Consider the following 12,726-nt stretch of genomic DNA (forward strand, 5'->3'; position numbering starts at 1 on the left):
GAATACCAGACAAAAAAAAAAAAAGCATGCAGAACCATCCGGCTGATAATCAGTACACAGCTTTCGAGAACCGATCACGACAGTTCATGCGAAAATATCCGAAGGGACCATCGCAATTTTTTCTCGTAGGACAACAGAACAAATGATTTTTGTGCAAATAGTAGTATAGCATTTGTGCAAACAAAACAAAAATAAATAAATAGTGCAATCAAGACCACACAAGCCTGGAAACGAAAGAATACGTTACATCACTACCAAAGTTTTATCGTGCCCTACGAGAATCTTCAGAACTAGTAACCTATTGGTTTTCGATACGAGACTAGCATGCAAAAAAAGGGACGATCATTCGTTCGATGTTCTTATCATGTGTACTAGGCTTAAAAGCGGAACTGAAGTTTCACTGTAAACCGCGAGCAGGCAGGCTTATAATCGCAGAATTGACATACAAGGGCTCGTCTGCAATAAGATGCCCATTGCTGCCTTCTTCAGTGCTGTAAACTGAGCTGAACATGCGCAGCTCAACTTACAGCGCTGGGGCGGTCTGTGTGTGTCAGACTGGTCTCTGTATGACAGAATGACGTCATCGCGCACTGATCAATAAAGAGGGCCGAAGACTGACACACAGTAGAAGATGCCAGTGCCAGCGAGGGACCGTTGGAAAGGCGAGCAAGAACCCCTTTAGTACCACTTATAATATCAGGACTGAAATACAAATCCTTTGTAAAGTAAAACAGCTCCCATGTACGTTTCTCATCTGTGTATTTATCTCTTGCCTTGAGTTCAGCTTAATTGATAAAAGTAAATAATCTTTAAACACCCTATTTTTTTTTTTCCAGGGCAATGCTTCCTTTATGCTAAACCAAAAATTGCCCAATCAGCTGAACGGGATCAGGTCCATGACAAAGGAGAGTTGAAGATATCATCATCTCAGTCCCCGTGACGTATTGTGGTTTGTACCATTAGGAAAACCACAGAGATGACGCAAAAACAAGCAGCATTTCATGCGAAAAGCCACAACATACTGTAGATATGATATAACCGTGCACTCCGAGACCTTCACTGAATCCACTCGTGGTATATACAAATCAGAAAAATGCCACTTACCAATCATTAGATGTGGTGGCTGCATTTATTTTTATATTTTTAGGCCATTTTCACCTGGTGATCTGGCCAGTAGTACACCTCCTGTATTAGAAAGCCTGCCCTCTGGATAAATGAGCACTGGGGGCACCTTTTGGACAGCAACAAACTATCAATTTTGAATCATTGGAAGTCCCCTCCTTCACCTCCCACTCTTTGCAGTACTCCTGGCGTCTCCCACAGGAGCCAGAACTACAGAAGGAGGCATCAGTATTGACTGTCAGCGCACATTGAAAACACTAAAAAACTAATTGGACTGTACACATCCGCCACAATGTTGATTCGCGTCACAACACCTGGGACCCAGGGGCGGACTGACCATTGAGGCTCTCGGGCACTGCCCGAGGGCCCCATGCAACTAGGGGGCCCCCATCAGGGTTGCCAGGCTCAATAAAACCAGGGACAGAATGTAAAAATCTGTGTTTTTTTTTACATCTGTCCCTAAAATGACCGAAACCGACATGCTTTTGATGTGAAAATCCAGAGATTATAGCTGCCCTGCCTCTGCACTGCCTCCTGGCGTGGTGGCCATCTGTAAGCCCAGGGGCCCCCATAATCTTCTATTGCCCGGGGGCCCCATGAGTTGTCAGTCCGCCCCTGCTGGGACCACCAACATTTTCTCGTGGACCGTGGACCACTTGTTGGCAACTGCTGCGCGAAGGTCATCGAGTCATGAAGACTGATAAAAGCTCCAAAGCACTGCATGATGCCACTGAGGAAAGTCAACCAATGGAACATAGGGGGAAGGTTGTCTGCCAGCGAGTGAAGGATCAGGTAGGGAAGTGTGCTTTTACTACCTCCTAGAGAGTTGGGCTCAGTACCCATTCAGGTCAGAAACCACCATTAAAAAAATAATAATAGTAAAAAAAATTGACAGTCTGATTATTTTTCCTTATTCTCTGCTTGTCACTGGATAACATCTGATCTTGAATATGTCCTGTAGCATTACACACACAAAAAAAAAAAAAAAAAAAAAAAAAAAAAAAGCAATTGCCCCCTTTGCCAAATTTTTGCCAGATTTCATTAAATCTCATCAGATCTTACCAATTAGACATGGGGTGTCCCTTAAAGGCACTGGTGACGTAGCCTTCCCAGGGAGCATTTGTTAGGCGATGGCTACATTACCGGGAGTACTGGGAAGGGAAATTAAAGGGGTCGTAAAGGTACAGTTTTTTTTCCCCCTAAATAGCTTCCTTTACCTTAGTGCAGTCCTCCTTCACTTACCTCATCCTTCCATTTTGCTTTTAAATGTCCTTATTTCTTCTGAGAAATCCTCACTTCCTGTTCTTCTGTCTGTAACTCCACACAGTAATGTGAGGCTCTCTCTCTGGTGTGGAGTGTCGCGCTCGCCCCCTCCCTTGGACTACAGGAGAGTCAGGACGCTCTCGACGTTGCGGATAGAGAAAGGAGCTGTGTGTGTCTCTTGTAGTCCAGGGGAGGGGTCGAGCATGATACTCCACACCAGGGAGAAAGCCTTGCATTACTGTGGAGTTACAGACAGAAGAACAGGAAGTGAGGATTTCTCAGAAGAAATAAGGACATTTAAAAGCAAAATCGAAGGATGAGGTAAGTGAAGGAGGACTGCACTAAGGTAAATAAAGCCATTTAGGAAAAAAAAAAATATATATATATATATATATATATATATATATATATATATATATATATATATATATATATATATATATATATATTAAATTGTACCTTTACAACCCCTTTAAGGATAATGTAAGTAAATAAATAAACAAATCTATATATATATATAGACTTAAAAGGTTTTATTTTTGGAGGGAAAAATCTATTTTAGAAGATTCATGGAATACGTTCAGCAAATTACATCTGCATTGATTTTACAAAGGTGGTACAAGCAATTAAAAGCATAGAACAAAAAAAGGAAACACACACACACACACACACATAAATATATGTAGCCGTGTAAAGTTAACCTGGAATTTGTGAGCTATTGATATAGGATGAATTGACATTACGTTTCTAGGACCACGGAGAACGAAGAATATAGTGCATACCATAATGAAAAGAAAAGAGTCATATCCAACTATAATCTTTGACACACTTCACCACTTCCTGTTTGTGTGAAGAGCTTCCCAATTTAGTTCCTGAGGTTTGACACAGAATATTGGCACGGTAGGCTTAGATCTCCACAGAGACGGTTGGGAATAGGCACCACGCCAAGAAACACTTGACAACGATCATATCAATGTGACCTGAATGTACAGCACGATACCTGAGCCTGGAATCTGCTGACTATACCGCACAATTTGCTGAAATCAGTACTGCCAAATTTTTATTCTATTAACGGTTTTATGCATCTCGCACTCAAGCACTTGTGGACATATTGCATTTAAAATTAAGTGGAAAATCCAATAGAAGTCTTGCACTGAAAAAAAAAGTATAGATGCGGTAGACCACTGAGGGATAGGGCTCCGTTTAATTTCATTTACTGTTTTAAATATCCCATAATATGCACTTCTGCCCCTAAAAGTGGTTGTAAACCTCAGACATGAAATATGAACAAAGCATATCCCTCTATAGTGTGTATTTGCCTCAATCCAGAGAACCACGTGTAATTTCTGTCTGCTGCTTCTTTCATTTGCTATCAGCATGAATCAATTCTAATGAGTTTTCCTGACACCAAGAGAAAAAAGGTGACAGGGGAGAGATCTCCAGCTGATTGACAGCCTCCGTTCTGTTCCTGTGGGCTGTGTGTGTGTGTGTGTGTGTGGGGGGGGGGGTGTCCCTTCCCACCCATCAGCTCTCAGAGCTCTGCAACTTCAGTTCTCCACCCCCCCCCTGCTTTTCAGAGCTGAGAGATCCTGTGTAAATTCTGCACTTTAAATGGATGTAGAGGAAAAAAAATAGCTGTAGATAGACATATAAAACAAATTCCCCTGCATAAGTTGTATCTCTATGTATCACCTCAGGCCAGTCACTTCATTGGGTATATGTAGGGGTTTACAACCACTTTTAACCTTTGCTGTCAGTCCTTGAAATAGGAAGGCCTCCTGCCTATGCGGTCACTATGACTGGAGCCTAGTAATTAAACCCACATTATTAAAACGGTCATTGCATGGTGTAAAAAATGCTGTTCATACTCGGTCACTGAGGGATTCGCTTTCTGTAGTCTGAAGAAAAAAAAACCCTGTCTGATCCCACTGTTTACTGTCCCTCCCTCCTTGTCCATGTCCCTGTTGCAGCCGGAAATTGTGTAGACCAGCTGTTGCCACATCTACTGAGCATGCTCCAGTTTCAGTTCCCTTCTAAGCTGTTAATTTCCTTTTTTTTTCTTATCTGTGCAGCCTTTGTAACTATAGAGTCACACATGTGGGTGTATACACAGTGGTAAATGACAGCCCAATCCTTCCCTCTTGCATGCCCACTAAACAGCGAAACACTATGGCAGAAGGAAATTACATGTTGATTGATGAAGGCTTCACCTCCCTGTAATTCTAAGCACATACAAACAATAGACAAGTCGAAGTAGCGTGAAACAGGTTGTGATTGGTAGAACCTCCTTCTAGATAGCCCACGCCATGTTTTTACACAAAATAAATATTTAAGTTAAAAAAAAAGGGAAATGTGAGAGTTACTGGCGACTTGTTTTTAAAAATGGACCAGAACTCAAAAAGTGGAGCTTTGGGATTTTATAGGGAGCTGCAGCTCTAATACTGTGAAGAAATCCTATTGTTTATCCTCCCTTTCCTCTACTCTTCTCCAAGAATAAAAGGTGTTCTGTGAATAAGAGCTGCATCCCTTGTCCATTCACAGAACACCTTGTATTGAAAGAACAAGGGGAGAGGAGCAGACGCATAAATGACAAGATCCTTCCACAGCTCTCAGACGTAGTGCCAAATGTACTTTGCGACATGAAAGTAACTGTTATTTTTAGGCTACACAGGAACAACCAGGGTGTAGGATATAAAGCAGATCGTGCAGCACTAAAGATAGACATGTGATGAACATGCACAAAATTAGTCCAAAAACCCAAGTAAATTCATAGAAGTGCAATTCCATAAAAATGTCCATGGGGAATCTGTGCAATACCATATAAAGTCCCCCAAACCATGAAAGTAATGAAAGTATGATAAGCTTAATAAGAGTGGTCCATTGCGCTTTGTTTACAATAACCAATATATCCTTGCCTGTCACTGGATAATATGCACTATAGAGAGCAAAGCCCTCTGAATGTAACTCCCCCACGGGGATGATCACGAGTCATCAGACATGAAACAGAAGGGTAATCGACATAGCATGATATTGTATAAACAATTTATTGATAAAATAAGAGTAACACTCACAGCTTAAAAACAAGTGTATTGTTACGAGTGAACGTTCGTCCAGAGAGCAAGGTTGCTGACCACAATCATGACATGACGTCAGCATGTACGCGTGCGCAACTCCTCCCTACGCATTTCATCATACATGACGTCATCACGGGCATCACTGCCCACCATGTGCAGTGATGCCCCTGATGACGTCATGTATGATGAAACGCGTAGGGAGGAGTTGCGTGCGCACTGAATATACCTCATTACAGTTATTCTGTTGCACAAAATCAGTTCGGTCTGGTTTTCCACTTTAAAATGTTGCTTGTTACAGCCAGTTCTTTCCAAATGCTGTACAGGAACAATTTTGGCCTGGGTGTTTAACTCCGATGCATGAGATTCTGGAATTTAGTTGCAGGTAAAAGGTGCGCCATCCAGCGGCCTATCAAATTTCATGACAGGCTGCTGCAGCAGCTGCGTGGGGCTGGACACTAAAACTAATGGTACTTATGTTTGGCGCAGTATTGGCCCAGAGCATAGGTGTGCGCAGCCTACTGCATTAGGGTGTGCACCCCAAAGCTCCAACACATATGTTTTTGACATATTTACCGGCCTCTTCCCCGCTCTCTATCCTGAAACAATGGGAAAAAGGGGGACAAAGGGAGCACATGGGGAACCCGGGCAACAGAAGGAAGAGGAACAGGGAAAAGAGGAGTGGCATATATTAGTAGCGATCCCCTATATTTTCCGCCTGTGGAAAAGAAAGAGGAGGAGAAGCCTACTTTCAGCTGCTGCAGGAGGTAAAAAAAAAAAAAAAAAAAAAAAAAAAGGAGAACGGTTCCACTAAATTCCACCCCCGCCGCCTCTTCTGTCCAGGTTCTGAGGATCGGCACGGAAGGATTGTGGTTTACCTGTCACCTGCCCACCATTGACCGGTTGCCATCCCCGGGACTAGGGGGTGCCCAGGCACACCCCTTGTGCACGCCTTTGGCCCAGAGACAAATGCACAGAACTTCTGGGCAATTATCCCTAAGCACATACTAACCCAAGTATTCATATGGCTAGGTGCAGTGTGCAGCCACAGCAGCTGTCAGCTTCGTAGAGTTTGACAGGTTGCCAGCAGCGGAGCTGGATAAGGCACCTGTGCTCTCCGTCTACAGCCTAGCACGAGAGCCCCATGCACCGGGTATAAACATGCATAGTGCATGGGGCCTTACCCTTTATTTACAGACTGGCCATCACTGGATGGACAGATGGATGAATAGCAAATTAGCATCTAAATGGAAGTGTGTGTGTGTGTGTGTGTGTGTGTGTGTGTGTGTGTGTGTGTGTGTGTGTGTGTGTGTGTGTGTGTGTGTGTGTGTGTGTGTGTGTGTGTGTGTGTGTGTGTGTGTATATATATATATATATATATATATATATATATATATATATATATATATATATATATATATATATATATATATATATATATATATATATATATATATATATATATATATATTATTTTCTTAAAAGTAGAAAATATTTTTACATTGTCCATACTTACATAATGGCTAAGAGAGCATCAGTGCTCTTACATTTAATCCATTACCTTACAGCTCACCCACTGAAAACATTGGCCCAGATTCAGGTAGAATGGAGCAATATTTGCGTGGGCAAAGAGCAAAGATTTTTCTCTGCGCCCGCGCAAATATTTCCATTTGCCCAGCGATTCACGGAGCAGTAGCTCCGTAAATTGCGCGGGCGCTATGCTAATTAGCCCTGCGTAAGGGCGCCTAATGTAAATGATCCCGCCGGGGGCGGGAATCATTTAAATTAGGCGCGCTCCCGCGCCGAGCTAACAGCGCATGCTCCGTCGGGAAACTTTCCCGACGTGCATTGCGGCAAATGACGTCGCAAGGACGTCATTTGCTTCTAAGTGAACGTGAATGGCGTCCAGCGCCATTCACGGTTCACTTACGTAAACGACGTGAAATTTAAATTTCACGGGCGGGAGGCGCAGCTATACTTTAGCATTGGCTGCGCCTGCTATTAGCAGGAGCAGCCTTATGCTAAAGGCGCCGTACGGAAACTCCGTACCTTGCGTACGCAGGGCCCGCGCAACTTTTGTGAATCGGTGGTAGTATGCAATTTGCATACTACACGCCGATCACAAAGGCCACGCCCCCTAGCGGCCAACGCAAGAATGCAGCCTGGGATGTGAAGGCATAAGGAGGCTTATGTTTGTCACATCCTAGGCTGCATTCGGTGTAACGAGGTTCCTGAATCAGGAGCACTCGTTACACCGGAGCAAGTAAGCACTTGCGCCGCGCAACTATGGTTGCGCGGGCGCAAGTGCTTCTTGAATCTGGGCCATTATATATACTGCCTACGCAAACCTTCCTAAGCATTATCTGCTCTGACTCCTCTCATAAGATTTGCTATTATTGCAATTTTTATTTATTTATTTTTTTAATATATAAAAACACATTAAAATCAATTAAAAAAAAATGATTGAAAAACAAAACAAACAAACAAAAAAACACAAATGAAGGGTTATTATTGTAATACAATCTAGGCATTAGTACGATCCTAGGTATCTGGACTGAAGCCAACCCGTTATCAGCACCAGAAAACAAATGTAAACATACGGAGACGAATACTATTTTTAAACCCATCAGAACACTTGAATAAGCCATCATAGGGAAAAAATAAAATAAAAAAATAAAAATAAAAAAAACACAAATACCCATTTGTCTTCTAGATCACCATATATTTCTAATAAAAAATGAAATCCTGTCTGGCTCTAGCAGTGGTTATCTCCCTGCGTTTTAGAAGACACATCAACAGCCATCATATTGGAAATGACAAGACTGGACAAAATCGTGGGAGTTGTGGGTAGGGTGGAATCTCCCTGTGGCATTTTGCTAGGAATACTGCATTACAAGCATTAAATACACAGCCAACCTTTGCAGCAGTTTATTATCTCTGCCCATAGACTTCCCTTCTCCTAGAATAAACCTGGGTCCTTAGCAACACTGGATCCAGACAACGTCTCTCTGTGTGATCAGAGCCGCTGATCCCATTAATGAAAGCTTCTATGAACTGACTGATCGGAGACAGGGTGTGGAGGGAAGGGTTAATCGCTCCTTGCAATGTATAAGGAAGGTAGTACACACATACAAATATATATATATATATATATATATATATATATATATATATATATATATATATATATATATATATATATATATATTTATTTATTACAAACACAGCTATGCCATCAATGAAAGCTTCCATTGACTGATCAGGGATAAGCAGTGCAGAGATGCAAACAGAAGGGTTAATCAGTGAATGCAATATATAAGGGGGAAGCTTATGTCTACATACACAGAAATTAAATCTTCTATGAACTGATCACAGACAGCAGGAAGGGTTAATGGAAGGGGTGGCTAAAGTCTAAATACAGTACAATGATCCTATTAATGAAGGCTTCGATGAGCTGATCAGGGGCAGGGAAGCAGAAGGAAGGGTTAATCTGTAATTTCAAGGTAGAAGGGGAGTGGTTTGTTTCTTCTTTCAATTATCTCATTAATGAAAGCTTCCATAAACTAATCAGAGTAGTGTGTGCAGGGCGCAGACTGAAGGGTTAATCGGTCCTTGCAATATACAAGGGGATACTTTGTTTCGACATACAATGACTATAATAGCAAGTAGATGTGATCAGGAACATTAAATGCAGGGGGTCAGTGATCATTACAATGTATAGGAGGATCTTCTACAAACAATGACTATAATAGCAGGTAGATGTAATTGGGGGCATTGTATGCAGGGGTCAGTGATCATTACAATGCATAGGTGGATCTTTTACATACAATGACTATAATAACAGGTAGATTTAATTGGGGACATTATATGCAGGGGTCAGTGATCATTACAGTGCATAGGGGGATCTTCTACATACAATGACTATAATAACAGGTAGATGTAATTGGGGACATTGTATGCAGGGTTCAGTGATCATTTGTAATGTATAGGGGGATCTTTTACATATTATAACTATAATAGCAGGTAGATGTAATTGGGGACATTATATGCAGGGGTCAGTGATCATTGCAATGTATAGGGGGAAATCGGAGTGCTTCCAACTACAATGGCTATAATTGCAGGTAGACATCATCAGGGACAGGGTGTGCAGGGATGCGGAAGGGTTAAATCGGTCCTTGCAATATATAAGGGAATAGACTGTTTCTACATACAATTACTATAATAGCAGCTACTGTAGATGTGATCAGGGACAGGGTGTGCAGGGGTCAGCGATCATTGCATTTGCTGGGGGGGAGCTTACTTCTACACACAATGATCCCAATTATGAAGCTTCCATGAACTGACAGGGTGTGCAGGGTTCAGTGGTCATTGCAATGTATAAGGGGGAAGTAGGGGATGTCTCCATACAATGATCCCAATGATGAAGCTTCCATGACCTGATAGGGGACATTGTATGCAGGTTTCAGCGATCATTGCAATGTATAGGGAGATCTTCTACATATAATGATTATAATATTGTGTCGACGTGTTGGGGGACAGTGCGTGCAGGGAAGCTGAAGAAAGGGTTAATCAGTCCTTGCAATAAATGGAGGAAGGTAGGTTATGTTTTCATACAGTGATTATATGAAGCCTCTGATGTGCAAGGTTCAATAATCACTGCAATGTATAGGGGGATCTTCTACATATAATAAGAGGTAGACCTGATCAGGGATGTGTCTGCAGGGAAGCTGAAGAAAGGGTTAACCAGTCCTTACAATGTATAAGGGAGGTAGGTGATATCTCCATACAATGATTCTATAAATGAAGCTTTCATGAACTGATGTGCAATGTTCAGTGATCATTGCAATGTATAGGGGGCTATCTGGGCGGTTCTACATACAATGACTAGAATAACAGGTAGATATGATTGGGGATGGTGTGTGCAGGGAAGCAGAAGGATTAATTGGTACTTGCAACGTATAAGGGGGAAGTAGGGGATGTCTCCATACAATGATCCCACTAATGAAGCTTCCATGAACAGATGGGTACAGGGTGTGCTGGGTTCAGTGATCATTCCAATGTATAGGGAGATCTTCCACATATATTGACTATAATAACAGGTAGATCTGATTGGGGATGGTGTTTGCAGGGAAACTGAAGAAAGGGGTTAATCGTTCTCTACAATATATAAAGGGAGGTAGGTTATGTCACCATACCATGATCCTATTAATGACGCTTTCATAAACGGATGTGCAGGGTTTAGTGATCATTGCAATGCATGGGGGGGGGGGGGGGGGGGGGGGGGGTTCCTATAATGACAGGTATATGTGATCAGGGATGCAGAGGAAAGGGTTAATCGCTCATTGTACTCTATTAGGAAGCAAGCTTATTTTCACAATGATCCCATTAATGAGGATTTCATGATCAGCTTGGGGACAGGGTGTGCAGGGTACGGTGATGTATGGGGAGGGGGGGTGTCATCTACAGGCAATGACAGGTAGATGTGATCAGGGTCAGTGTGTGTGCAGAGGGAAGGGTTAATCTCTCCTGGCAATTGATTAAGAAGACAGGTCATGTATATACAGTGATGAATATTCTATGATGTCATGGGGGACAGTCAGATTAACCCTTCCTCTGCACATCCCATCATAGAATATTCATTATTGGGATACATGACCTGGATTGCCAGGAGAGATTAACCCTTCCCTCTGCACATCCCATCATAGAATTGGGATCGTTTTATACATGACCTGGATTGCCAGGAGAGATTAACCCTTCCCTCTGCACATCCTGTCCCCATCACATCATAGAAGCCTCATCATTGGGATCATTGTGACCGGTCTTCCTGATAGGTGTGCAGAGGAAGAGTTAGTCTCTCCTGGCAATCTATTAAGAAGACAGGTCGTGTATACAATGATCCCAGTGATGAATATCATGTGATGGGGGACAGTCAGGGTGTGCAGAGGAAGGGTTAATCTATTGGGAAGACAGGTAATGTATGCAATGATCCCAATAATGATCATGTGATGGGGACAGTCAGGGTGCGCAGAGGAAGGGTTAATCTATTGGGAAGACAGGTCATGTATACAATGAATGAGCCCAATAATGATCATATGATGTGATGGGGGACAGTCAGGGTGTGCAGAGGAACATTAATCTATTGGGAAGACAGGTAATGTATGCAATGCATGAGCCCAATAATGATCATGTGATGGGGACAGTCAGGGTGTGCAGAGGAAGGGTTGATCTATTGGGAAGACAGGTCGTGTATACAATGATCCCAATGATGAATATCATGTGATGGGGACAGTCAGGGTGTACAGGGCTGGGTGACGATTGCCATGTATAGGGGGTGACACATAGCCGAGTGCCCCCATACAATGACTCTGCTGTCAGGTAGACGTGATCGGCCAGCCAATGATCTGAGTGCGCACACTGCCAGGCACTGATTTGGTGGAATGGTGCCCGGGCTCTCATGTGTCCCATCATGTCCCCGGACTGTCACAACAAGCCGCTGTCATTTTGCGCAGTAAACACGATGAGAGCAATGCAGAAGGAGTGGAGGGAAAGGGGAGGGATGAAGAGCCCAGAACATAGAGGTGATTAATGGGATGTATGGAGATCTGACCCCCCCAATCCGGTGCCCCATCCCCGGGGACACTCATCGTCACCCCCAGCCCGGAGTCACTCACCCAGAAGACGAAGGAGTAGATAATCAGAAGGGTTTTCAGACACGTTATAACTGGCTTGGTCTCCATTCTCCTTGATGCCATGCTACTGAGATCCGGTAGCCGGGTGTTACTGTTGCTGCTCACGGCCCCTCCTGCTTGCAGTTTATCCCCAATCCGCAAGAGGAGAGACAAGCAATGGAATCACCTCCCCAGTAAGATGTGTTATATGAAGGGCGGCATCCCCGGCATCCCTCTACCTGAGCCCGGGCCTGGCCCCGCCCTCCTGTCACTGAGCTGTCACTGGGCTCCGCCCATTACTGCTCCCACCGCCGCCTGATCGCATTACAGCCCCACTCAACTTCCAGTGATCGCCAACTACAGATCATTCTCCAATCACATACACGCTTTTCTATGACGCCTTTACTCCTACAGTTTAAAGCTGGATAAACACTATACAATTTTCTTTCTTTACCAAAAGCCATCAAACCTAAACACTTTCAATAAATATAGCAAAACATAAATATTTAACACATTTGTTAAATAACGCATTTTTTTTAGTGAATTGACTACTTTTGAGATAAATCCTGCATGAGTTATTTTAATTACACAGACCTCCCTAC

The 12,726-nt window shown here is 43.0% G+C and overlaps 1 protein-coding gene across 1 annotated transcript in view; it reads right to left on the reverse strand.

Moving 5' to 3' along the window:
* Nucleotides 1-12,339, reverse strand: part of TSPAN7 (tetraspanin 7) — a 189,519-nt gene extending 177,180 nt beyond the window's left edge. The window contains exon 1 of the mRNA XM_040338117.1: nucleotides 12,128-12,339. Within this exon, the coding sequence (XP_040194051.1) occupies nucleotides 12,128-12,208 (81 nt within the window). The 5' untranslated portion in view covers nucleotides 12,209-12,339. The remainder of the gene's footprint in view (nucleotides 1-12,127) is intronic.
* Between the last annotated feature and the right edge of the window lie 387 nt (nucleotides 12,340-12,726).

This window comes from Rana temporaria, chromosome 2 (genome assembly GCF_905171775.1).
Source record: "Rana temporaria chromosome 2, aRanTem1.1, whole genome shotgun sequence".
Lineage (NCBI taxonomy): Eukaryota > Metazoa > Chordata > Amphibia > Anura > Ranidae > Rana > Rana temporaria.